General features: G+C 40.8%; 1 protein-coding gene across 1 annotated transcript; it reads left to right on the plus strand.

The window, feature by feature from the left end:
• Window positions 1-12,491: 12,491 nt before the first annotated feature.
• On the plus strand, window positions 12,492-27,399 carry LOC308282050 (polyunsaturated fatty acid 5-lipoxygenase-like; the record flags this gene model as incomplete). Its single annotated transcript, XM_080722398.1, has 14 exons — window positions 12,492-12,641; window positions 15,845-16,043; window positions 16,840-16,921; window positions 17,030-17,152; window positions 19,041-19,147; window positions 20,087-20,259; window positions 20,975-21,121; window positions 22,536-22,739; window positions 23,175-23,261; window positions 24,243-24,421; window positions 24,923-25,044; window positions 25,454-25,554; window positions 26,194-26,364; window positions 27,220-27,399. 14 exons carry the CDS (start codon window positions 12,492-12,494, stop codon window positions 27,397-27,399), a joined length of 2,025 nt encoding a protein of 674 aa, XP_080578524.1.
• Between the last annotated feature and the right edge of the window lie 423 nt (window positions 27,400-27,822).

Here is a 27,822-nt window from a genome sequence, read left to right on the forward strand (position 1 = left end):
CATCATGACATTTCATGTCTGAAAAACATAGTGTGAAGGAAATTTCATTCAATTATGCATTTGATGTATTGTTGAATCTATGTCTGTCTGTCTGTCTGTCTGTCTGTCTGTCTGTCTGTCTGTCTGTCTGTCTGTCTGTCTGTCTGTCTGTCTGACTGACTGACTGACTGACTGACTGACTGACTGACTGTCTGTCTGTCTGTCTAACAGTCAGTCTGTCTGTCAATAAAGCTATAGATATCCACACGACACACGTGTATAGCATGTTGTTTAGACAGATGCTAGGTTAATCTTTTACCTGGTATCATATAGTTTCAAATATGATACCTTTGTACGGGTACCAACCTTGGCACAGGGGATGGTAATCACTGGTACACTGGCATAAGTGTGTGAGAGAGAGACACATACAGTAAGTGTACATTCACCCAAACTGAATTCTGACTGATGGAGTCTGGGAGATGGGTGGGTTATCGGCTTACACGCAGAAGTCTCTGCGTGTCTGTCTGTCTGTATGTAATCCGTGTATCTCGTTCGTCCCACCGGCTTCAGATTCGGCACGCGCGTTCCCTGCCGCGGCTCGGAGTGCAGTGCCGGGCCTCGGCCCGACCCGATGTGCGGTTTTCCCAAAACGGCGCGAAACGTTCGGAATCTCCGTATGCGGAGATGATTGTTGACATCAGGCTGTTTCTGAGGAAACCGGCGCAAGCGCTAACTCATTGTGACATCACTTCATAAAAGGCTCTGACATCACGTTCGCTACATTGTGTTATGAGTCAACACAAAATACCATGGTTACGTATGGAATGTCATCAGTATGACGTGTTCTGATGTTCATATATGGGCTTAAATGGACACATGCAAACATATGGCCTGTGTCTGCAACACAGTCGGAGGCACAGACTGATAGAGAGATCTCCATAATGGGAATAAAGGGACACAGACAAACAGATACAGATGTCTCCATATATGAGCATAAATAGGCCTGTGACAAATTGTCAAAAAGTGGTTTAGTTTTCGAGATACCCCTACCGGAGGTAGAACCAAACACAAGATAGTTTTTCCTCATCTCTAAGGCCTCCCATACATGAAATGGATTCTTGTATAAAAATATTTTTTTGCAAAAGTGGTGAAATTGATATATAAAGTTAAACACCCCAAACTAAAAATAAGGCCTGTCCGTCTGGGGGTTGAGGCATATAAACCCCTGTAGATTCACAATGGAAGCTCTGAGAGGTTTAAAACTTGCCATACGTGAAGCCAGGACATCCCTCTACATCCTAGAAAAGACCAAATGTCAATATCTGAATTGAAATGGGAGATATAGGCATTTGAACACATACCTACAATAGGCAGAAATGTAAATCTATGTAGAACAATTTCTTTACTTTCTAGTGACTCTGACATGGATTGCCAACATCACATATGGCTAGTTGGAAAGGTATGGCTCTACTGAATTCAACAGTACCAATTGTGTAAACGTAGCTTGTATACTCATGGAGTTATATCACTAAACGTATATGGTGTCCCAAATGAGTGGTAAACAAAACTGTCCTAATACAAAGTACAATGTCACACTGATTAATTTTATTTTCAATTCACTTATCAAGGGTTGACATTTTTTTAACAAATTACCTTGAGTAGAAGTCCCTGAAATACATGAAATGCCCCAAATTGAGAAAATGTTAAGTTGTATGCAACTTCAACTATAGGGCAGAGAAACGTGTAGGCCTACAGTAGAAATACTAACAATTATTTAGCAAACCTAGCTTAGGGTCCATCCATTTGAAGCTGCACCTATTCTCTCTGTATCTTATTGCCTACATGGGCTTCTTCATAAACAGGTCAATCATTGCAAATATTTTGGAAAGTGAAAAAAGAAGGTCATAGCCAAATCAAAGAATGACCTAGATTACATTTCCATTTAGTGTAATAGAGCCTTTCCAATGGCCTACATTGACATTGTATTTTGTATGTTGTGCAGCACTTTGGTCGACCCTTGTGGTTTTTAAATGTGCTCTAGAAATAACATTTACTTGGCTTGACTTCACTTGGCTTGACATTAGCAGTACCCTGACTCTGTTTAACCAGGATGGAACAGAGCCTCAAGTGCTATCAATAATATGGTTACTGTACATAGAGCATGTATTTCTAAAAAGCAGACTCCAGAAGGCCTTCAATGCATATACTTAATGTTGTTCAACAGAGAGATGATGATGTTCACAAAACCCTGTCTCCATATACAGATGATATACTTTCTTTCAAAATTAAGTGTATCTTATAATGTTTCATGTACCATTGAGAAAACTATTCCACTAAGAACAACAATAGTGAGAAACAATTTGCAAATGCTGATAGAGAGAGTATGCTGTACATTCACCAGTCACAAGAAGACTGGGTAGGGTTTATACAATATTGTTTAACATACGTGTCCGAGGCTGGAGAAAAGGTCCTTATGTCTGCAGTAGTGAAGTCCGGCAAATTAACAAAACTAGCCCTTACCCGTTCAAAGATATGAGCTCCGAAATGATGTGCAGTGTGTGGGTTATGGGGTGTGCACTGTGCACACAGTATATGAGGGATGGAAAGTAACTTTAACTGGTGCTTGCATGATAATATGTAGGAGCATCAATGTAAGAAATACCCGTTTCGTTTAATGGCAGAGATACTGTGTCCCGCCCACCCGCCTACACACACACACACACACACACACACACACACACACACACACACACACACACACACACACACACACACACACACACACACACACACACAGAGCTGGTTAAACATGTTGCCTCATGCTAGATGCAGAATAGATATGCCTCATGCTAGATGCAGAATAGATATAGATACACCATAAAAATGCTAATATACAGCATATGATTTGTGAAAGTGACAAACGGGCTTCACAGTTATGTCAGGTGTGTTCATATGCTAATGGTGATGCGATTTCAGATCAATTGCTCCAGCCACTGAGGAGAAACGCTGTGACAGACAGACAGACACTCACTCAGACAGACAGACAGACGTTTGATAGGTTTGATTTTGGATTTTTTGTGTTTATCCTTTTTTTCCATATTATCTAAGAGTGTATGTTTGAGAACCATCTCATTGCAACAGTTATCCATTTTAGAATAATTAAATAGCTTAAATTAGTTTGTAAAGAGAGCAGCGTTTTTGTGTTTCCTTACCCCCTTCTGGGGGGTGGAGACACATTAACATGTCAAAGCCAACATTTACATCTGCAGTTTCAGTTGGCTAATGTGTGGTTGTTGTTCTCAGGTTTCAGCTACAGATCACCACCAATAGGTTACGGCGGGTGAGGGGTGGAGTTAACAATCCATTGTTCAAACCCCTTACCTTACTGCCAGTAGTGTGACAAACTTTGAGAGCCCTTTACTCAGATTCTTGGTTCGAGGTTTAACTACATTCAAATAAGCATATCTTCTTCAAATATATTCAGATTTCAATGAATGACATGTCATTTGAAAGCTTATATTCTGTACGTTCATGATCTGCAAAAAGCTGAAAAAGACCAATGCAGACATAAGGACCTTTTCTACAGCCTCGGTCACACCAGAAGATAGCTTCATTTGTGGGAAGGCCAGTACAATACCAGAACATTGACAGCCATTATGACTGGTATAGGTAGGAGAATGTTGGCAAAGATAATTCTCTATACAAATTAAAGTGATGACAATAAACTAAGAGTTATGGTGACATACTGAAGACACTGAGGTCTGAGGAAATTCCAACTCATTAAATAAAGTCCAGGAAAAGCTCATACAGCATTACAATTTGTAGAATGACACAGAAAGCCTAAAGTGTGCACTTGGGATATGCAATGAAAGAATCTGCACATCTCCAAGAAAAGACAGAAGAGACAGATGACTGTGGTAAATGGTGCATTTGTATAGCACCTTTATCCAAGGCGCTTTACATAACAGGCAAGTCAAGATCTTTCTGATATTCTGCAGATATATTGAGAACAGGCATGGACCAGTGTCTTCTGTATGTCATCATATCCCTTAGTTTCAATTCACTTCAATTTCTTTAGAGAAAAAAGGTTTTGTTAATGACTTCAATGAACCTAGAAGCTTTGCCATAGATACTGATCTGCCGTTGTTTTGACATCACATTGTTGTTGACTCAAAGCCTGTTCTGGACAGCCAATAGCCATACATGGAGACGACTGGATTATCACTTAGATCTCCATGTATGGAGCTGACCTCTACATCTGATTCCCAGATGATGCCAGATATCTGGGAATACCCATACAATAGCCCATCAATATTAAGCCCATATCTGGGAATGCCCATTGGACAAGAGTCACAGTTGCAAATTAATTCCATCCTTGTCCCTTTTATGCCCATATATGGAGATCCCTGTCCCTGATGTCATCAATATTAAGCGCATATCTGGGAATGCCCATATCTGGCAATGCCAGATATGGCAATGACAGTATATGGACACTCCATATATGGCCAAGACAGAATTAATTTGCAAATCAAGACCCAACACCTGGATCTCCATATACAGTAAGAAGATCACGACACTGACCTCATCAAACTCTGGATATCCATATGGAGACGACTGGATCATCAACTAGATCTCCATATATGGAGCTGGTCAATACCTCTACATCTGACATTACGGACTCCATGGATATAGCTGACTTGTACTGACATCACAGTGATGACTTGACCAGCTCAGCAGAAGGGTATATACATGCCAAAGCAGCCATGTACATGCACCCATGTGCACACACCCATATGCGTGACCTTGCCCTTTAGGGTGAGGTCACTTCTCGCCCTTAGGGCATCTTACTGTTTGTATTTTCATCATCTGAAGGCCTTCTGCTATGGGCTTTCTGACATTATGGATCTAGTTTCTTTCCTTTTTCCAAATGAAAAAAAAAAAAAAAAAAAAAGAAGTGATACGATTTGGAATGTGTGTAGATCATACTTCATTCTGGTCAAATTAAACTTTATTAGCTAGGTCACCCTTCAGCTTTTCAACAGATTTGGTAAGGTCCTTCTCATCTTTTCACATTCCAAAATATTTGCAATGATTAACTTTTTTACAGTTTATGAAAAAGCCCACGTAGGCAATAATATTCAGATAGAACGGAAGGAGACAAATGCTGCAGTATAACTCGACTCAAATATGTTAAATGATATAAACTCTTCAGAATTGAATGACTTGCTTTAATGAAGATAATCTTGAGGATCAAATGGATGGAGCTTGGTTTCCTTAGCCAGGTTTGCTAAATAGTTTGAGTACTGTAGAACTCCATTTCTCCCTGCAATATTGTTGCATAAAATGTCAAATTTTCTCAACTTTGGGACATTTGATACATTTCCTCGAACTTCTACTCAAGGTAATTTGTAAACATTTTCCACCCTTGATAAGTGAATTGAAAATAAAACTAATCAGTGTGATATTGTACATTGTATATGGACAATTTCATTTACCCCTCATTTGGGACATCATATACGTTTAGTGATATAACTCCATGAGTATACAAGCTACCTTTACACAATTTGTATTGTTGAATTCAGTAGAGCCACACCTTTCCAACAAGCCATCATGTGTTGATATGGCAATCCATGTCAGAGTCACTAGAAAGTAAGAAAGTGTTCTACATAGATTTACATTTCCGCCTATTGTAGGTATGTGTTCAAATGACTATATCTTCCATTTCAATTCAGATATTGACATTTGGTCTCTTCTAGGATGTAGAGGGATGTCCTGGCTTCAAGTATGGCAAGTTTTAAACCTCTCAGAGCTTCCATTGTGAATCTACAGGAGTTTATATGCCTCAACCCCCAGACGGACAGGCCTTATTTTTAGTTTGGGGTGTTTAACTTTATATATCAATTTCACCACTTTTGCAAAAAAATATTTTTATACAAGAATCCATTTCATGTATGGGAGGCCTTAGAGATGAGGAAAAACTATGTTGTGTCTGGTTCTACCTCCGGTAGGGGCATCTCAATTTTCTGGATCCAGAGTCACAGGCCTAAAATGGACACAGGCAAACAGATGGTCAATACGGGTCCTACAGAGATCTCCATATATGGGCATAAAATGGACGCTTAGAGACAGATAACTCCATATATGGGCATAAATGGACACAGGCAAACAGATGGTCAAAACGGGTCCTACAGAGATCTCCATATATGGGCATAAAATGGACGTAGACAGACAGATATCTCCATATATGGGCATAAATGGACACACGCAAACAAATGGTCAAAACGGATCCTATGACAACAGGTATAACGGGGTTTGCATTAAAGGGTGGGGCATTCTTTCCCTATTTACATTGTTCCGAGTTGGCCAGGTTCAGGTTGCCGACTGAACTGAGTGAATCTAATGATCATTACCTGGTGTCATATGTCTTGGTGTGAAAGAAAACATTTGAAAAGAAGAATAAGAAGATGTGTGTTATGTTGGAAATATTTTATTTGGATGTGTAACATTTAACTGAATGTTGACATATGGCACACTGACTATCAAGAAAACAAAAACATGGCACTAATCCAGCGATATGGGCCAAAAATACATTTACAATTCGATCCAGGGCGAATGCTTCCTTCCGAATTGGGATGCCAGGGTTCAATCAAGTTAATGTAAAAATAAAAATGCTACTATCACACAACGATTTGTACAGACATTATGGTGCAAAATCTGCTCTCTGTCTCATCATCAGAGCAGTGATGGCTGAGTGGTTAGTGTCCATACCTAGGACTCCGGAGAGGAGACCCCAGAGGTTGCAGGTACGATTCCCTGCTCCAGCTATCACTGCTCCCCCCTCGTGCTCCTTGTGGGCATCACTGGGTTCAGCTGGGTTAAGCTGAAAAAAGGCAGCTGGGTTGGGCTGTGATATCTGAATTTCCCTCGCGGGAGGAGTAGGTAACTATCTATCTATCATGTGGAGGTCTCATGTGCAGAGACTGAGAGTAAGTGTTCTTTGGACTTAAAACTTCTGTCAGCCAAAGCTATTATTTGGACAGCTCCAGGCTATCAGACCAAGGCCGCTCAGTACATTTAAGGTCAATGTAATGCCCCAAACATCTCTCTAAAGGGCCATTCACCCTTAGCACTGTGTTATTGCGACCGTTAGGTCACAGTTACTTATTGTGACCGTTAGGTCGTAGTTACTTACACTCTTATTGCGACTGTTAGGTCGCAGTTACCTCCAAACCTCCACCGGCGGTCAGTCAGTCAGTCACGTCACACGTCACGCTTTCCCCCTACTCATATCACCGTCACCTTTGCCCCAATCCATACCAAACTTTGCACACACACTCCTTGGCTGCCAAAGCACAACCCCCACCCCACATTTCTCACATGTCCCTCTTCTAGCGCCACCATGAGGCCGATTCTTGCAAGACACATTTTTTGGACACTGTTCCTACAGATTTTGCCCTAAAATCACACAAACCGGTACACAGTATCTCTACAGTCATGTAATCAAAATGCATCTGTCCCATCTAGCCACACCATCTGGACCATTTTTGAAAAACACATTTTTGGCCTATTTGTGTATTCAAATAGATCTCCCGATTAGGGAGTCTTACTGGTACCATTTTAAATAAAGTGCATTAACATGCTGCCCCCTGTTGGGGCAGCATGGGGCTATTTTACTTTTTGCCATAACCAAATGATGTATTTTGCATCACCTCTCCTGAACCAAACATGATAATACAGAATAGATTAAATCTACCTCTATGTTTTGGTCAAGGATTACAATTTTTATCATGTGCTACATAAACTGCTCAGAAGAATAGAATAGACCCTTTGAAGGTCGCACCAAGAAAGAAGAAATATTTCTTTGCATTTTCTATTCCCTTTAGGCATTATTAATAACAACAATCAATATTTTTTTTTTTTTACAATTCACCCACCAGTTTTTAAAATATAAGCCTCTACCAAATGGTGGACATGTCCGTTAATGTTATGGTGCATTTAATAGAAAAACATAAATAACTGATAGCTAGAACAATGAAACTTCTCCAGTTGATTACTTACATTAAAGCTGTACTGTGGAAGCTGCTCAACTAGTGGTCAGTAGCGGTATTGCTTTTTTCGTCCGGAGTCGCCGCGGACCACCGGAACGAGCACCTCCGCCTCGCCGATACGCATCCGTAGAGCCGTCTCCCGTCATTTTTAGACCAGGATTGAGGGAGTAGCAATCAAGATTCCTTTACCAATGTAAACACAGTTGCTGAGGGAAGCTACTTCCTTTAGAGACAGCAAGACTCGCTGTGATTGGCCGGTGGTGTATGATCGGAGCTGTGATTGGCCGGTAGTGTATCATGTGGGAGATGACATCATTTTGCCGGGAAATTCTCCCCCCCTCACAACTCATAGAAAACATATAAAGAGAAGGCTTCAGAAGCTGAAAATAACGGAGTGGGTGTTCTAAAACTTTAACGATTTAACAGTTAGGACAATTTTAAGATTTGTTTTATAAAAAAAGTTACATGGTATAACTTTAAAACAAAAAAAATGTATTACAAGTTTTCTGAAACTTTATTTTTAGATATCCAAATTAGGCATTATATGCGCAAAAATGCCTAATTTTCATGTATTTTGGGGACATATATCTGAAGATTGGATAATGGCAAATTCAAAAATATTGTTTCATTTTCTTGACATATTAGTGACAAAACAAATATCAGATGATGAACTTTAGATAATATGTTGAACTTTGATAATTAGGGTTGAATAGCTGAACAGGTGTACTGTGTATGTTGATTACTCTTTTACCACTAACAGACATCTCAACCGTTTGGTAGAGCATATTTTTTAAACAAGAATAAAATCTTACTTTTAGAACTATTTCAGCATATATTATAATGAAAAATGTATCATAATAACAACAATGAATGAGTAGAAGTTGTAACTATTCATAGTAAATAGTATGTTTTTAATACTAGTTTTACTTGAACTACCTTTACCATCAACTGACACATCTACCGTTTGGTAAAGCATGTTTTCAAAAACGTATTTGACCATTATTAGATTTATTTTTATTGCATTTTGTTACATATGCATGTTCAGTAACATCTCTGAGATGATAATATGTAAAAAGAATCCTCCTTTGAAATTCCTGCAGGAGAGAGCCAAGCTGTCAGGACCGTTTTGCTTGTGTAAGATTTCCTCTGTGTCACTTGACTTGGAAAGCATGCTGTGTGAAGTCACTGCACCCTCAAGTGGATATTATTGGCAATCAAACACCTCAACCAAATGGTAGAGATGGGCGAATGAGGTTGAGTTAATTTCAGCATTGTTTTCAATGAGAAATATGGACTTAAAATGTGCTCTACCATTTGGTTGAGCAAACCGGTGAATTCACTGACAATGAAGGAATACAATGAAATTGCAATATCAGAGATTATGCAGAATTATATTTCAAGTATATTTTCATATTTCATGTAATCTTTTATTTACAACCTCTGACTTGGCCCAGAGTTGACTATTATGTTAGTTTACACAATACATATTTATTTTGGTTGATACTTCTCAGTATAGTCCAGGGTGTACAATAACAGTATATGTGTAAAAAAATTGATGAATTGTTGATGTTTTCATAAAAGCCAGAAACTTGACTCGAATTTGAATGATGTATTTTGTATCATATCTCCTGAACCAAACATGTACAGAATAGACGTCTTCCCCTATGTTTTGATGGTCCAGGATATATGATGAATTCACTGATGTTGTGGTCACAACTTACTAAAGGGAGTTTAGTCATACACATAATTATTGCTTAATTAATGCTCACACGTGTTGGGTTTGTAGATCGGCATTTTTTTCTCTGTGGATTCTATGCCCAGGATGAGTGCTCATATAGGCGGGTTTAAAAGTAGTTTGTTCAATAAACAAACTACACACACAGATCAGAGTGTTTGTTTAATAACGGGGGTCTGCCTGTACCTCAGTTCTGAATTAGTAAACAGAAAAGGAATTCTAAGGTCAGGATACCAGTTTTATGCAATCAGAGAGAGCCCTTTCGGGTAGGATGTAATGGACATACCGGTAATATGGATTCTGGTACAGTATGTAGGCTATAGTATTCAGAGAAAAATACAATCATTATTGTACGCACAATCATGCGTTCAACAAGTATTGCATATCATTAACACTGTTACAAATACAGCGATGTGAGTTCTTTGCTTGGTAAATATTAAATGTTCAACACAACCACATAAAATAGCAAAAAGATCAATGTTCCAGCTGGCTTAACTTGAGTTAAGTGTATTATAAACTTGTGGATACAATTAGACCAACGCAGGGTCTGTTTTCAATCAAACGCACATAACACCAAAGGATAACAAGCGTGTGTTTAGTGCAGTTTAGTTCGTTTAGTGTGTTTACAGTATGCAGGGACAGACTGGGACTAAAATTCAGCCCTGGCACCTTGGCCAGTCCAGCCCCCACAACCAGCGCGTGCGCAGATACTCTACGGACTCGTCGGGTCAAGGGCGGCACATATAAATACACAAGCTTTTAATACCACAACTTTTACAGACAACATAAATGATAACTACACAACTACACAATCCATGAATTGTATAAGTTAGCGTACAGTTCTCACCACCAACAAGCGGAGTATGAACATGATTAGTGCCAAAATGCTCATTTTGACCGATATTTTTACAGATTTATAATTTTATTTTTTGGGGACACCAGCCCCCCTGGCCCCCAAGCCTACCGGCCCACCGGGCAAATGCCCTGTATGCCAGGAGGATTTTTTTTACAGTCTATGGTCATCGTCCTTTGATTGCTGTAGTTGTAGTTCGCTATTCGCTAATTCGCCCCCATTGTGTAAAGACCTTAACCATCTGGCCGAGTTAATGCTTATCTTTGGGTTGTTTTGTGACAATAGTTGGTTGATTCATTGGGGAACTGCACCCTTTCAGGGGGGGTGAATGGTACCTCAGATAAACATTTATGTCCAGATTGTCAGGGGGAGAAGTTGCTGATGAGTCGTGCCAGAGTTCGCAGGCTCACAGAAGTAGGTCACCCATCGTCTTGGGATCCTGGCTCTCCACAGGATAAACAAGTGAAATTGGAAGTGATGACACAAAGAAGTCCTGTCCACCCATCCATCAATCTTAAACCGCTTATCCACAGTCAGGTTACAACACAGAGTGCTTGTTGGAGCTGTGTGGAACACAAGCTCCCCTATACGTGGCCGTGTGTGTAGGTATGTGGGTGGGTATGTGGGTATGTGGGTGGGTGGGTGGGTCTGTATGTAGCCTGTATGTAGTAACCCTGGGTGACCAGAGAGGTGCTGTTGAGTCTAGCCTGCCCTGAGCATCAACTGCAATACACACACACACACACACACACACACACACACACACACACACACACACACACACACACACACACACACACACACACACACACACACACACACAGCTCCACTTCGAACAGAGGTTCGATTTTTAGTGTCAGAGCACTTCAGCGTGTGTTTATGATGTGGTTAGAACTTAGGGCTTAAATGGTTGATGAATGCTTTGTATTAACCCATTTAGGCCTGAGGCTGATTCTAAAAACGCCTTCTAAAGTCTGACCTAAGTTTTCTGAAAAACTTCAAATATTATTCAAAAATTACAAAAACAAATATGTTGCTACATAGGCTACTGTACATGTACTGTACTACACACAAATGTGTTCCCTGCTCGGGTAAAAGAACCTGTCCATAATGGTTAATAACCTAAATCTGCAAAGTGACTAAAAATGTCAAATTATTGTGGTGGAGCAAAAATGTTTTAATATTTTCCTCTGAGATGTAGTGGCATATAAGTATTTAAAAAGATAAATACTCAAGTAAAGTAAAAAGTACCTCAATTTTGTACTCAAGCACAGTAGGCTACTTGAGTACAGTGATAGAAGACTACTGTAGGCTAAGTGAAAGTTTCAATACTGCAATGTATAGAAAACCTTTGTTTACTTTTGGTACATAAAGTACCAAAAGTAATTGTGCAGAATGTCCCTTTTCACAAGTTCAAAATGTATTAAAAAGCATGCAAGCTCGTAGATCTGCTATTTTCAATTGGCCAATATGGCTGAAGTGGTTAATAATAATCAAAATCTACAAAGAAACTAGTGACCCATAATTCACATAATTGTTGTGGAGTAAAAGTATAATATTTCCCTCTGAGATGTAGTGGAGCGGAAGGAAAAGTACTGAAAATTGGAAATGCTCAAGCAAAGTAAGAAAAACTGTAGTACTTGACTTAAATACAGTACTTGAGTAAATGTACTTAGTTACCTTCCTCCACTGCTTGAGTAAAAGTACTTATAGTTTCTTTCCACCACTGGGTTGGAAACATGAGGAGGTGGGCTGGGAGCAGTGTTTGAACTGAAGACTAGTCTGCTTCAGTCTCAGTCAGTCAGACGTTGAGCTTTCTGCCGGAGGCTTCGGTCATCATCATCATCTGAAGGTGTCTGGTCTTGTCCTGTGCATCATGCCCTCCTACACGGTGACCGTCGCTACAGGGAACCAGTGGTTTGAGGGAACTGATGACTACATCTATATAACGCTGCTCGGCACCGAGGGATGCAGCGACAGAACACTGCTGGACAAACCTCTGCACAATGCCTTCGAGAGGGGGGCGGTAAGGTGGCATGTTATGTTATGGAAGTGTTATGTACGGTATGTAATGTCTCGCTTTGCTTAAGAAATGTGAAACCATTTTATATAGGATGATACATTTAAATTACATGGACTTGCAGTGTTTTGGATTTCTTCTTTTTAAAATATATGTGTGTACATGTAGGTGTAGGTATGTATGTAGGTATGTAGGTATCTAGGTATGGTTGTAGGTATGTATGTAGGTATGATTTTTTAAATATTCCTGCTCTCCAGCTGTAGCTTCTTTGCAGAATTGGATCACAAAACATTATTTGTAGCCTACTGTCTAAAATAGAGTAATATGGAGATCTATCATATTTCATGTTTCATATTCTGATTGGCTATAATTGACTTGCAAAGCCAATTATAGCCACACTCATAAGATGGTGATCTTTTGGTGTGTGTGTGTGTGTGTGTGTGTGTGTGTGTGTGTGTGTGTGTGTGTGTGTGTGTGTGTGTGTGTGTGTGTGTGTGTGTGTGTGTGTGTGTGTTCGTTCGTGCGTGCGTGCGTGCGTGCGTGCGTGCGTGCGTGCGTGCGTGCGTGCGTGCGTGCGTGCGTGCGTGTGTGTGTGTGTGTGTGTGTGTGTGTGGGAGAGAGAGCACTAGAGCTGGAGTGCTCTATAAAAAGAGCACTCCAGCTTAGCATACTTTCCCTGGTTAAATAAAGGTATCCTCTTGCACCTAAAACAGTCTGTCCTCTCTTGGAAAAGTAAAGTTATAAACTATTTGAAGACCTATTTGAAAACAAAATAAGAATAAGAATAACTTAGGCTGGAATATTCTCTGTTGGTTGACACAGTAAAATACAGTAAAGTGGGACTGAGTTACTAGGGCCCAAGGTGGAAGGGCCTTAATTATTTTATACTTTAGCTATTGAAAAATAGCAGGTATACAAGCTCACAGTGCGGCACTGCGAGCTTGTAGATCTGCTATTTTTCAGTCATGAAAATGTGTGCAAATCTTTGAATATAATATGTCTTTTTTAAAACATTTGTAACTCAAATTTTGCTTCTGGGGGGTCCCTGGAACTAAATATTTTGAGACATGTGGGGTCCGTGGCCAAATACATATAATTTCGAGGGTCCTTCACATGAAAAAGTCTGAGCACCACTGACATAGAAACATAGGTTTCTTGCGCACATTTTCAAGATCTTTCAAAAATAGCAGATCTACAAGCTCGCAGCGCAGCACTCTGTGACACGCTGGGAGCTTGTAGATCTGCTATTTTTCAATAGCCAAAGCCTAATGCGTTCTAAATGGGTTATACCCCCTCCACCTGTGACGAACATTCATGGGGGGCCCACAGTGAATCCTTGTACCCAGGGCCCAGAATTTGGTGCGACACCCCTGTGATGGATTGACATGTTTTTGAGATTAGCAGAACTGACAGTAACCTCGAGGCTCGAGGCAGGGAAACAACAGGAAACAACAATGCTAATTGTTTGCATATGTTTTACACACATTCCACTCTGGTCTGGAATGTGTTGCTCAAGCCTGAACTGGAAAGAAGGGGGAAAAAAACCTTGTAAACGGACGTTTAAATATCACATTTCAAAGTGGTACCAAGTGGTGTCTGGGGGACCACCAGGGGTCCTTGAGGGGGTCCCCTGCATCAGAATAAGTTATAGCATCAAAATCAGTTTAACCACTTTAACCGTATACGTATAGGCTATATGAAAATCTACAAGCTCAGTAGCGTGAAGATCGGCTATTTGTTTTGGGTTTTTCATGTGACAAATGTTGGAATATTTTCTAAATATTTTAAGAACACAAATCTTGAATGGGGTCCCTGGCTTTAAATATTTTCAGATGGGTTCTGTGGCCAAACATACAAATCTGAGGGTCCTTGATATGTAAGCGTTTGAGAACCAGAGCAATGTGGGACCAATATTTATGGGTCACGAAAATCCTATATTCTTTTCCCTAAAAAATAAAATATATTTTTCAAAAGATTTTCCCCTCTCAAAAAAATCTTTTTAATTTTAGAAGATCTAAAATATATTTTTTTTGTTTTTTTACAAACAATCAAGCAAACACGTCTAAGAAATTCAAAAAATAAAATATAATAATAATTAAGGAGTAGTGAAAATAGCCGATCTGCAAGCTCTGTGATGCGTTGTGAGCTTGTAGATCTGCTATCTTCATTGTTTGTGTACTGGGCATATTTCTCTTTTGGGTCACAGGGCTAAAACATTTGGGAAACAGCAGTTAAAATGTGTTTTGAGAAAGTCTGCCAGTTATAGTGCGTTGTGGTTCTTCCTCCAGAGAACTGATCAAGAGTCTGGAGACAATTGTTGAATCTCAAGCGTGGCTTTATTTATGCAATGCAGAGGTTAAGTCTACAGAGACACATAATGCAGCAAGTGTGATACAGATTGTCTGAGGCCCATCTACCCGACTTTGGGTTTCATACCGTCATTATCCTTCATCTTTCAAAACATCTATAAATCATGTCACGTTCTTAACAATAGACTTTTGCCATGACATGGCCTAATGGCCTTATCTTGATCCTTAGGGATTTTATGCCACATTCACTGGTTTAATTACACAACTTTCCTGGGCTGGCATCAGACTTGTTTGTCCAACTGCTTCCCACCATCTAAAGTGTGGGCACGCTATGATGACCTTGGTCTGCCGTGCCACCCCATCATTAACCACAGGACGTGGTGAGGTTCACCATGGGTCCCTCGATACATCTTTCATGGGGTGTAGACATTTTGTTATTTCCTACCAGGCCCTTGTTCTTGCCAACATTGTGGAGTCTTACTTAACCATTTAGTGGCATTTGCTCGTGATAATTATACTGGAATAATTGTGCTAGATTAAACTTTCCTTTAATACTCTTTCTTGCCATTTCATTGATGCCACAAGCGTCACCATGAGGCAGATTTGAAACATTTGTCTTGGCCTACTGGGAGTGTGTGTGGATCGGTGAAGCAATGCCCTAGATGCTAGCTGTTCACAGACAGATAGACAGACAGGTAGATGGACAGGCGGACACCATCACAGCACTGGAAACATAATCCCAGCCCCTGGCTGTTCGGGCCTGGCGTAGATTAAAAAAAGAAAAGTATAAATAAAAAAACATCGGTTAGGCCTATAGCCCATTTAAGAAAAAAATGCAAACAAAGAAAAATGTAACTCAGTGTATTCTGTATGTTCCCCTTGGCCAACACCTGTATGCAGGTGGACTCGTATGATGTGAACGTACGGGAGAGCCTGGGTGACGTTGAGATGGTGAAGATCGAGAAGAAGAAGTACTGGGTTCAGGATGACTGGTACTGCATGTACGTGACGGTGAAGACCCCGGCGGAGGAGTGCCTGGAGTTTCCCTGCTTCCGCTGGCTGGTGGGAGACAAGCAAGTAGTTCTCCGCGATGGACGAGGTATAGTCTTTTACTCATCTGTGCACACCTGACTATGTTTATCTTTTGGTCCGTATGTTTCTCTAACCAGGCAGGTTAGAGAAAGTTAAGAACTGTTTCTTATTTGCAACTGTGGCCTGGCGAAAAGAAAGAGAATTGGCCCCGGTGCTGCCATTAGTCTTAATCTGGCACAATGAATAAATAAATGAAATAAAAAATAAATGCAAATTGTGCATTATTGTAGGGGCCAGTTAAGACAATGTCCACGGTAAGCGCCGTTCACACTGAGATACATGTATATCTATGAATGACAAAAGTAATTGGATGGTACAGTCCACGGTGCAACTATAACAACAACAATCTAGTGGAGGGGCATCTGGGGGTAGTCGATCTAACAAGATTAATCCTCATAAGGTTTTGTTAGATTAACAGATTACATCTACGGTATATAGCCTTGCATGAGTCTTTCAGCACCACAGAGATCTCTCTCTCTCTCCCCCTCTGTATGGGCTCTGACACAACTGGACTGAGCATTGAGTGTTTGGTGCCCCTGTTGCAGAACATTATGTTCACCTAATTATCTCACACAATTGTAGTTGTTGGTGCGAATGGCTGCGGCACTTAACAGATGAAAGTGTCCAGTTTTAAACTTTTCTGTAGGTACATGCCGGTCTTTGTATTTCAATCTGGCTGCAGCAGATTGAAATACTTATTGTAGGCCTACATCTGCTTTTGGGAAATGTACAGTGTCTGAAATGTGTGATATAATATTATCTCTTCCACTAGTCTAAACATCTGTTTGTCATCTGTGTTTTAGCACGTTTGCCACAGGACGACAACACAACGCAGGGCAAGCAACACCGACAGAAGGAGTTGGAATGGAGGCGAAATGTGTACAGGCAAGATCCACGTTTCCAAAGAATTTGACTCCAGTGAAAATGGGTGAAGTGCTCCTTTTACGCTTTAGTTAAAATGTTCAGCACAAAAATGCTCCTTTAACCCTATAGATGGAGTGAGTGGCGACCAGGCTTCCCTATGAGCATGGATGCTAAAGAGCACAGTGACCTGCCGCGGGACCTCCGCTTCGACACTGACAAAGACGTTGACTTCACACTGAACTACACTAAAGCGTATGTTCTGCCTTCATATCACTCTGCTACCTAAACTACTCCTAGCTGAACTACAGTAAAACATATACTAGCTGCCTTCATCACCCTGCTAGCTGAAGTGAAACGTGAGCAGACCAAAGAACACTAGTTGGCTTCGTTGAACGCTGTTGACACTGAAGCCTGACTGGTGCCAGATCTTTGGGTCCAATGCCAATCCCGACTTCATTGAAGAGTCCTAGACTACTACCACAAAATCTATTGTAATCAATTTGAAAAATGTCGAATTTGTGTGACACGAGACCTATTTTACACTGTAAATTCTTGCCTACAAATTACACACCCAAAAACAGGGACACCAACTGGTGGAAAGTGTTTAGCACTCGGGAACCATCGGCTGCACAACTGCCAACACAGATGTTGTCCGAAACATAAAATATTGGCAGACACATTGGCCAAACTGATATATCGCTCTGGCTTTATTTGCAATCCACAAGTTACGACTCTTCCAGGACAGAATCCCCATTTGGACATACTGTTCTTATGATCTTCAGGGAGTAGTAGGCCTACTACTTGTCAGCCAGTAACAGCCTGTTACAGATTGTTGCCATAGAAAAGATGAAGAAAATATGCAAAGACTCAAGAGTCTACCATAACAAAGTATAAAAAAATCTAAAACCAGCGTTCAGACTTTTGTCACAGACATAATTCACTCTCCAGCTATGATGGTGTTGTTTCTGTTTGCCAAAAAGAACAGAGCTACAAGCTTGCATCAAATTAGACAAGAATTAAGGATAATGATTATCTTGTTTACAATAAGAGGAAGTTGTTTTAACTTTTAGTATGAACTCATGCATGTTGCATCATATCTTTTTCAGAAATAGCAGAAAGCTCATAGATTTGAACTCATTTACAGTGATTCCTGCTCCCAATCTCTGTACACTGCACCATACAGCTGAAGCTGTACTGTATGTCTCACTCTGCAATAATCTGTACGCCACACAGTAGGCTACTGCTGATTCAGATTCAGTTTTAATTCTATTTGTATTACCTGTATTCGTTGTGCAGGTATACACATGCATGAGAAAATCTTAAGCTGGAAAGCTCCATGCATGCTTAAAGCCATAAACAATAGCTTAAAAAGGATTATAGAAAAAGACAACCTATAGGTAAACTACCCCGTCGTGGAATTCAATGTAATTTTCATTCAGCAGAATGAAAATTATATTGAATTCCGCGACCGGGGTGTTTTGCAGGCTACACAATAAAAGCAGTAAAAACAGGACAAGAGGTCACCAAACAAAGTGCATGTGTGAACGTGTATTACAGTCACTCCTTCCTTTTGTTTAATAATGATGCCTTGAGGATCTTGTACTCCTTTATACTCTCTGGGACTGCAGAGGGGAGGTGTATTTGCGGCTTTTCTTCCTTCAATAAAGGTTCTCTCAACTCATACAGTCTGAGGGGTTTCAGGGGGCGGAATCAAGAAATACATATGAAAAGAAACACTCCGCACTCACTTTAAATAGGAGTCTTTTTTAATAAAGAAGCGGCAGCGGCCTTTGGATAACAAACACGTTTCGGCGCACATGCCTTCGTCAGTGTTATAGTCATAGCTTTTCTTCCCTGTTCTTCCTGAAGTTCAATGCAAACTCCTCGGTTTTCGTGATATCAAGGGAAAGATGGCTGTCAGGGAGAGATACTTTTAAAAGTACAGTCGGGGGCCACCAGGGTTCCAAATGGGTGGACCCTTACGGGTCTGTAACTCGAACTAGAAATGCATGCGTACAGGCTCAAACTGGGGGTCTGTGAAATTCAAAAGGTTGAGAATCACTGACTACAACGTGTTTAATGTGATGCCGATGGTAATGATAATGGTGATGATGATGATGATGTCCATTCTTCCCTACAGAATAGAGAACCTGTTTCTGAACCAGTTCATAGACTTGTTCCAGTCCTCCTGGGATGACTTCACTGATTTTGAACAGATCTTTGTGAAAATCAAAAACACCATGTCAGGTCAGACTCTGATCATTATGAATCCAACTCAATCTCAAAACTGAATAGGGTATTTAGCTAATACCACTCCGTTCTAGATTTATACATCACTCTATTATCTACAGTTGGGATACAGGCAACCTCAGGCATGGGTGCCATTGAGTGCATCTCTCCATTCCGACATGTCCATTCCGACACTAACCCCAACCTTAACCTCTATGGAAGTGTTGCCACTCCGACAATAAGAAGTCACTGTCGGAGTGGCAACATGTCGGAAGGAAGAGCTCCCCCCGCCATCATAGGCATGGGTGGAGGGTAATCACTGGCACACGGCATGGCATAAGTGTGAGAGCAAGGATTTTCTCTTCAAGTAGACAAGGCAGAGTCAATAAAACTCTGAACTCTGAAAACTCTGAACTCTGACTGATGATTTGAATAAGATGGGGTGGGAGTCTGGGAGATAGATGGGGTTTATTCCCCCGAGTCTAATGGTCATTACAATGCCCCGATGTGAAAGAAAATGTGTGTATGTACAGTATATGGACTGACATAATCTTTTGGATGTTTTTGTTACAGAAACATGGCACAAGGTTGCCGACCCCTTGTTTGTTTGCATTTCGCAGATGTAACACGTAATATGATGTAAGATTCTGTAATTCAGGGGTGCCATGGAGGAAATATAGTCATGTATAGGGGTGCCCTGAGTCTAAAAAAAAGTTTAAAACCCCCTGTGCTACTGTAAATTACTAAATTGTAATTGTTCTTGCTGTATGCTGTACAGTGTGTTTTTGTAACCAACATACAAATACATACAGCACAGGGAAAATAATTGCATCTGTCTAAAGGCGACAAAGATATCTTAATCTATTGTGTTCCATTGTGTTGTGTTGTGTTGTGTTGTGTTGTGTTGTGTTGTGTTGTGTTGTGTTGTGTTGTGTTGTGTTGTGTTGTGTTGTGCAGAGTATGTGATGGAGCACTGGAAGGAGGACGTGCTATTTGGCTACCAGTTCCTGAATGGTTGCAACCCAGTAGTGATCCAGAAATGCCTGGAGCTCCCAGACAAGTTCCCCGTCAGCCATGAGATGGTGGCTGCCTGTCTGGAGAGAAACATGACTCTGGAGCAGGAGATACAGGTACGCTAACAACTCTTTATTCACAACCAAATATTTTGGATAGGTGCACTGTAATAGTTAACACCATTTCGCCAAGACTGCGCCACTCTGAAACTAATGAATAAAGATTTAATACACAATGTACGAGGGTATTAGGACCAATAAAAGCTATGACACATTACTATTGCAATTTGTCCTTGGTTAGGCCCATTTGAACTTAGATTGACTGCAGCTGCACTGATTCAATACAGATGCCATGGAGGATGAATAGTGGTGAATTCCACGCACATATAAAGCTGTTAACTTGATCAGCACTTATGTGATGATGTGATCATAATATGTCCTTTTGTTTTAGTTTTTGCCTCGAGGGAAACACAAAACAGCATGGTCAAATATTGTCTCTGTCGGGTGGAAACCTCATCATGTCCAACACTGTTACCTTTCAAATTCAAACTCAAAAACAGCAAAAATAGCAGATCTACAACAAGCTCAAAACGCGCCGCTTTGCGCCACGTTTCGAGCTTTAGGATACAAATTCCAAAACAGCAAAAGTAGCAGATCTACAAGCTCAAAACACTTCGCAAAGCGACACGTTACTTTATTATACTTTTGTGCGACACAGTAGTATGATCAAGCAGAGCATTCATTTACAAAAAGTTAGAATATGGAGATAAGAGGTTTCGACCTGACGACGACGATTTTAAACTCACGCTAACTGTTTAAAGTGTGTTTTCAGGCTGGTAACATCTACATAGCAGACTATGAGATATTAGAAGACATCAGTGCAAACAGCACAGACCCAGACACACAGCAGTACCTGTCAGCTCCCATCTGTCTGCTCTACAGGAACGCTCACAACGACATGATGCCTCTGGCCATACAGGTGGGTGCTGCATCAGTCATGTTCTTAGCATGCCATTTCCTACTTGTTCTTTGTTTTAAACACTTGAACCCTACACGGTTGAGCGGAGGAGTCCCTCAGGGCTCTATGTCGGTGTATTTTCCCTTTTCTGTTATTGTTGGGGAAAAAGCTTTTGCCGAAAATGGCTGATCAAGCTCACAATGCACTGTGAGCTTGTCGATCTGCTGCTTTACGGGTGCTGGGGTTTAAGTGCTTGGTTAAAGTCTGGGTAAATTACAAAGTGCATCTTGCATTTTTGCCTGAGGGGCCATGCATTTTTATTTTTTCAATTATACTTTTTTATGATTATTTCTTAAATAAAATTTACGTTTACAACGACATGATGATGGAAAAAACAGACATTATTTTCTGTAGACTGCCATTTGCCTTTTCTGCCTTGCTAATGTGTTGGCTTGTGTAGCCTATCCTGGCCGACCTACGTATTGTCTTAGTGTTAAGTTGTATTGTTTTGTTGTTCTGTGTCTTTCTGTTGAATTGTGTTGTATTGTTGTATGTCTGTCTGTTGAACAGAAATTGAATATCCCTATGGGACAATAAAACATGATTATGATCATGTGGCATGAATAGATTTTGACTGGTTTATTGGTAAAATTATGCTTCTATTGTTTAACAATGTATGTATTGTGTCCGACTTTGATTACAGAGATTACAGAATAATATAAGCTTCATTCCCACCGGCGTTCACATCAATTATGACGGCTTTATCGTTGTGGTGTGGACACTACCATCCACTTCAATCGTTATCTTTATCATTATCGTGCCCAGTAGGAAAGGGCCTTTATTCTACTCAGAAAAGCCTCCTGTGGACAATTAACACTTGTGCTAGAACAATGGTTCTCAACCTGTGGGTCGGGACCCCCAGAGGTGTCCCCAAATTATTGTGGGGGGTCCCCAGATGTTTAGCTAAATGTTATCATTGTTTTCTCACTCAACAGTAAACAGACCAACATACAGTATAAGTGTATACAGGGTATCTGCACATTTCTAAAGTGAAAATGTAAGGACTTTAAAGACCTTTTAAGTACCTCTTATCAAACATTGGTCAAATTGTCAAATATTAGAGGCAGAAATTGTGAAAATAGCTATTTTCACAATGGAATAGATCGCGTCAAACTAAATGCAATGCCAACTCCTACAATTCCAAGTGCTTGTGCAGGGTGGGGGTCCCCAGTTAAAATATGATTATTTTGGGGGTCGCGGCCTGAAAAGGTTGAGAACCACTGTGCTAAAACATTCAAGCCATGCATCTGGACAGCCAATGCAATGACAATGTCCATGTGAAATACAATGAACAGAACAGAACATAATAACTATATCTTTGTCTCTCTATTTTTCCTGTTCTCCCCCGTTGTATGCCTCCTCCATGGCCTCTCAGCTGGGACAGACTCCGGGGGAGGACAGTCCCATCTTCCTGCCCAGCGACGCTCACTATGACTGGCTGCTGGCCAAGATGTGGGTCCGCTCCTCCGACTTCCAGGTCCACCAGAACGTCACACACCTGCTGAGGACCCACCTCATCTCCGAGGTGTTCTCTATCGCCCTCTACAGGCAGCTTCCTGCCGTCCACCCCGTCTATAAGGTAATGATGATGTTTCCCCTTGACCCATTTAGACATGGCAAGCATCTGTGTGTCAATTTTAGATTTTATTTTATACTTTTAGCTGTTCAAAAAAGAATTTTGTGCAAATTTGTGCAAATCTTTGAATATAACTTTTTTTTTTTTTACATTTAACATAACATTTATAACTAAAATCTTTGCGTCTGAGGGGGTCCCGGGAAGAAAAACTTTTCAGACGGGGGTCTGCAGTCCTTGACATAAAGATGTTTGAGCACTGATATAGAAAAATATGTTTTTCAGAAAACTGTTTAATTTAGAAGGCATTTATGGAATCGGCCTCAGGTGTTGATTAATCTCATTCTGTATAGATATTTGTTTGGTTCATTAGTTTGGTGATTGATTGATTGATTGATTGATTGGTTGATTGATTGATTGATTGATTGCCTTATTCTACAGCTACTCATCCCGCACTTTCGGTTCACCATCGCCATCAACACCAAGGCCAGAGAGCAGCTCATCGGTGAGGGAGGCATTTTTGACAAGGTGAGCAAATTACTAATTCAAGAGATAATATCAGCAAAGGTTTAGGACTATTCTCAAGGCATTTCACTTTAACCAGATCATATTTTGTCTGACCGATCAAGATGAACTATTCTTGGCAAAACATAATGTATTACCACACACATAATATTTGCCAGAGAATGTTCTTTTCCCCTGCCATTGCATCTCACGTACACAGTTCTGTAGCCAGGATGGGTCAGGCCGACCTGTGGCAAGCATCCTGTTTTCCATTCTGTCTCCAAACATGATCTCTCTGGCTGCTCGTTACATTCCTTATCCTGCGTCCAGGCATACAGAGTTACACAATTTATAATAATATTATGTGTATTATACTGTATGTTTTCAATAACAATAGGCCTATAGCTACACTTTGGTCCCCCAAAACATACCTGGAAAACGACTGGCAGAATTTATTTGAAACCTTCATGAACTATTTTCCTCTACCACGGCACAACCATTAGGCCAGAATTTACATTTGCATATGTGTCAAGATTTCAAATAGCTCAAAAATCTACAAGCTCAAAATCATAAGGCAAGTGTGCCATGAAACTCAATGTGCATGCTCCCAGGATTTTGACAATGTCTGTCCTTTCCTCTATTGCCACCCTGTGGTCAAAATGTCCAATTGCACAAACAATATCTCAAAATCGAACAGGCAGATTGCCTTGAAACCTTCTGATACATTCATGCTCCCAGATGAACCCTAAGTAAGTGACCAGTATTCTTGGATAAACTCTCCTGACTTCTGTGACTCCATGGCGTTTTCTCGAGCGACTAGCGTAAATATTGTGAACAATTTGGAACATTTTAAGAACACACATCTTGTATGGGGGCCCCTGGCACAAAATAATTTCAGATGGGGTTGTGCTGATAAATACATATTAATTTGGGGGGCCATGGAATAAAAACATTTGTAATAAACATTGAATCACATCTACATATCCTCCTTGTTTTCCCATCCAGGCCAATGTTACCGGTGGAGGCGGCCATATTCAACTGATGCGGAAGGGAATGAAGTCGCTAACTTTCAGGTCGCTGTGCTTCCCTGACGCCATCAGAGCCCGTGGCCTGGACAACACAGAGGAGCTGCCCTCCTACTTCTACAGAGACGATGGCCTGAGAGTGTGGGAGGCCATTAAGAGGTGAGACCAATTATACGTTGTATGTCCAAAACCGTTCATTTTCAGGAAATGTTATTAATAAATAAATAAATTATAATAATAACATAGGCCTACAAACTCACTAGTGTGCATGTAGATGTGTTATTTTTGCTGCTGGAAATACAAGGTTTGAGCAAGTGAGAGTGAGGAAAAGAACATTACAGAGCAGTGATTCTCAAAGTGGGGTCCGGGGACTCCCAGGAGTCCTTGAGGGGGTTTCAGAGGGGGTTTAAGAGGGTGCCTATTATAATACTGTAGTGTCAAAGTCAGTTCAACAACTTTAACTAATTTTTTTTAGAATTTTAGAATAATTTTGAAGGATTTCAACTATAAAATATTCTGTTATGGGGCCCCTTCACAAAATCCTTTCAGATCAGGGTCCGTAGCCAAATACACCTGGGGATCTTGACATGAAAAGGTTGAGAACCACTGTTATAGAGAATGATGTGACAGTAGTTGTTTGTTTCTTTGTTCCTCTTTCAGCTTGGTGTCAGCGGTGGTGAACATCTACTACAGCAGTGATGACACAGTGCAGGGAGACCAGGAGATCCAGGCCTTCGTCAGAGAGGTGGTCAGCTGTGGCCTGCAGGACTTCCACTACTGTGGTGTGTGTGTGTGTGTGTGTGTGTGTGTGTGTGTGTGTGTGTGTGTGTGTGTGTGTGTGTGTGTGTGTGTGTGTGTGTGTGTGTGTGTGTGTGTGACTGTGTGTGTGTGTGTGTGTGTGTGTGTGTGTGTGCGCGCTCGCGTGCATTAAGCCAGCAAGCATTCCACTTTCAATGTCATTGGTTTGTTTGACAATGGTGTGTTCTATACAGGGAGGACAGACTGGAAATGTACTGTAGGAAAGAGATTTGCATTAGATTCTAGTACATCATATTCAAACCCATTCAGCCCTACTAGCATAATCAATACAGTTTAGTTTTGTTTATTTGATCACATACGAGTTACAACCAATGTATGTCAAAGTCTGAATGATGCACGATGCAAGCCTCATCTGTTTCTTCCCATGTCTAGAGTTTCCCAAGTCGTTGAGGACACGCGAGGAGCTCACAGAGTATGTGACAGTGATCATCTTCACAGCGTCAGCCCAGCACTCAGCCATCAACTCTGGACAGGTGAGTTCTTTACAAGAAAGCTGAAGGTCATATCAGCTCACACAAAGAGCTATTTTACACTATTAACCTGTCATATTCTGACTTGGGTCCCAGGGAGGCACCAATTTTATCTTTTGGGTCTAGAGCTGAAAAGGACACCTGCTAGTAGTAGGGAGTAGGGGCTCGGGAGTGATCAATTGTGACACGACTTTCTTTGTGTGTGCTTCAGTATCAGTGGTGTAAAGTAACCAAGTACTCAAGTACTAGAGCAAATACAAAACGTTTTTAATGATTAGGTGCGTGGTCTACCTACGTTATTGTTTTCTAGATTGATATTCCTACTGTATGTATTTGTTGTATTGTTGTTGATGTATTGACGTATTATCTTGCTTATTATCCTGCTTATTGTATTGATGACGTATTACCTGCTTATTGTAAATCACTCTGGATTAAGAGCGTCAGCTAAATGCCTAAATTGTAAATTGTCCCCCAGAGTTAGCGTCGAAGTGTCCTTGAGCAAGACTCTGAACCCCTAATTACTCCTTCCACCACTGCCTGTGTGTGTGTGTGTGTGTGTGTGTGTGTGTGTGTGTGTGTGTGTGTGTGTGTGTGTGTGTGTGTGTGTGTGTGTGTGTGTGTGTGTGTGTGTGTGTGCTTCAGTATGACTGGTGCTCCTGGATCCCCAACGCCCCCCCCACCATGCGGAAGCCCCCTCCCAGGAGGAAGGGTCTGGTGGATCTGCAACTGATCATGGCCAGCCTGCCGGACCGCGGCCGCTCCTGCTGGCACCTGGGGGCCGTCTGGGCCCTCACGCAGTACCAGGACGACGAGGTACACTACTAAACACTATCCCTACTGTAATACATTATACTGTGCCAACAGGCTACAAGCTCAGGAGAATGTAGATCGTCTATTTTTGGTGAAGAATTTTGGTGTAGAGGTAAACAAAGAGCAAACCAACCAAGTATTGATTGATTGAAGAATTTATTAGAAGTTTGCAATAGAAAAAAGTACAGTATCAGTATCAAGTAAAGTACAGTACAGTATCAAGCCAAAGGTCAAGTAAAGTACAGTACAGTATCAAGCCAAAGTATCAAGCCAAAGGTCAAGTTTACAAGGTATTGAAGTCGTTAAATATCTGAAAACATGAATCAATATGTAGTGGGGGTCCCTGCTTCATCTCTCTCTCAGCTAAGGGGACCTTGGCCTGAAAAACATTGAATACCCCTGTACTATTAGCACAGTTGTTAGCAGTTGTTCTAGGACATTTCTTTTTTTCATGTCAAAGACCACCAGCTTGATGCGTATTTGGCTGTGGACCCCCACCTGAACATACTTTGAAAACAGAAGATTTTTTTTTTTTGAAAATAGCAGATATACAAGCTCACAACGTGTCACAATTTGTTCCTTCTGACCATGTAGATCTGCTACAAGAGTCACTTTGTGCCTCGTTAAGAGCATACCTGCTATTTTGGAAAGTTTTTCAAACTGTTAAAAGAATAGTTTTGACTTTAGTTTTTAGTTTTGCACAAATCTTCTCTTCTGGGGGTCCCTGGCACAAAACATTTTCAGATGGGGGTCAGCGGTAAAAGAAACATCAATTTGGGGGTCCTTATGGCACAAAAGAGTTTGAGAACTGTCTATACTGGCCTAAAAGAAGGTCAATTTGTGGTTTATCCTCTCCAGCTGTATCTGGGCATGTACCCCGATGAGCACTTCACAGAGAGGTCGGTGAAGCAGGCCATGGAGGCCTTCAGGAAGGAGCTGGCAGACATCAGCCGTGGCATCAAACAAAGGAATGAGGGAAAGAGGATGCCCTTCTACTACCTCTCCCCTGATCAGATCCCCAACAGTGTCGCTCTGTGAGGGATGATGATGAAGATGATAGGGCATTCACCAAATATTCGAATATTCGAATATCAAAGTCACTATTCGACGTTGTTCACCGAAGTCGAATATTCGCATATTTTTCTTTTTTTATTGTTTTCTCTTTAAAAAATGTATAGTTTATAAAGCTTGGCGAGATAGGAAGTCATAAGAATGAGTTGTTAATGCCCCTGGTGGATGAATTTGTTAATGCTCTATACCAGGGGTTCTCAAACCTTTTTAGGGTTTTGTGTGGGTTTCTTTTTGTTTAGTTTTTCATAAATGTATGCCCTACTAATGCCCAAGTATCAAAAATAGCTGATCCTCAAGCTTGAAATGCGGTGTAAAGCAACACGTTTTCAGCTTGTAACAGTTTCAGAAGTGACAGTTTTTAGGTGCTCTGTTGCAAATTACATTTTCTTT

This window comes from Nannobrachium achirus, assembly GCF_963921795.1.
Source record: "Nannobrachium achirus genome assembly, chromosome: 3".
NCBI lineage: Eukaryota > Metazoa > Chordata > Actinopteri > Myctophiformes > Myctophidae > Nannobrachium > Nannobrachium achirus.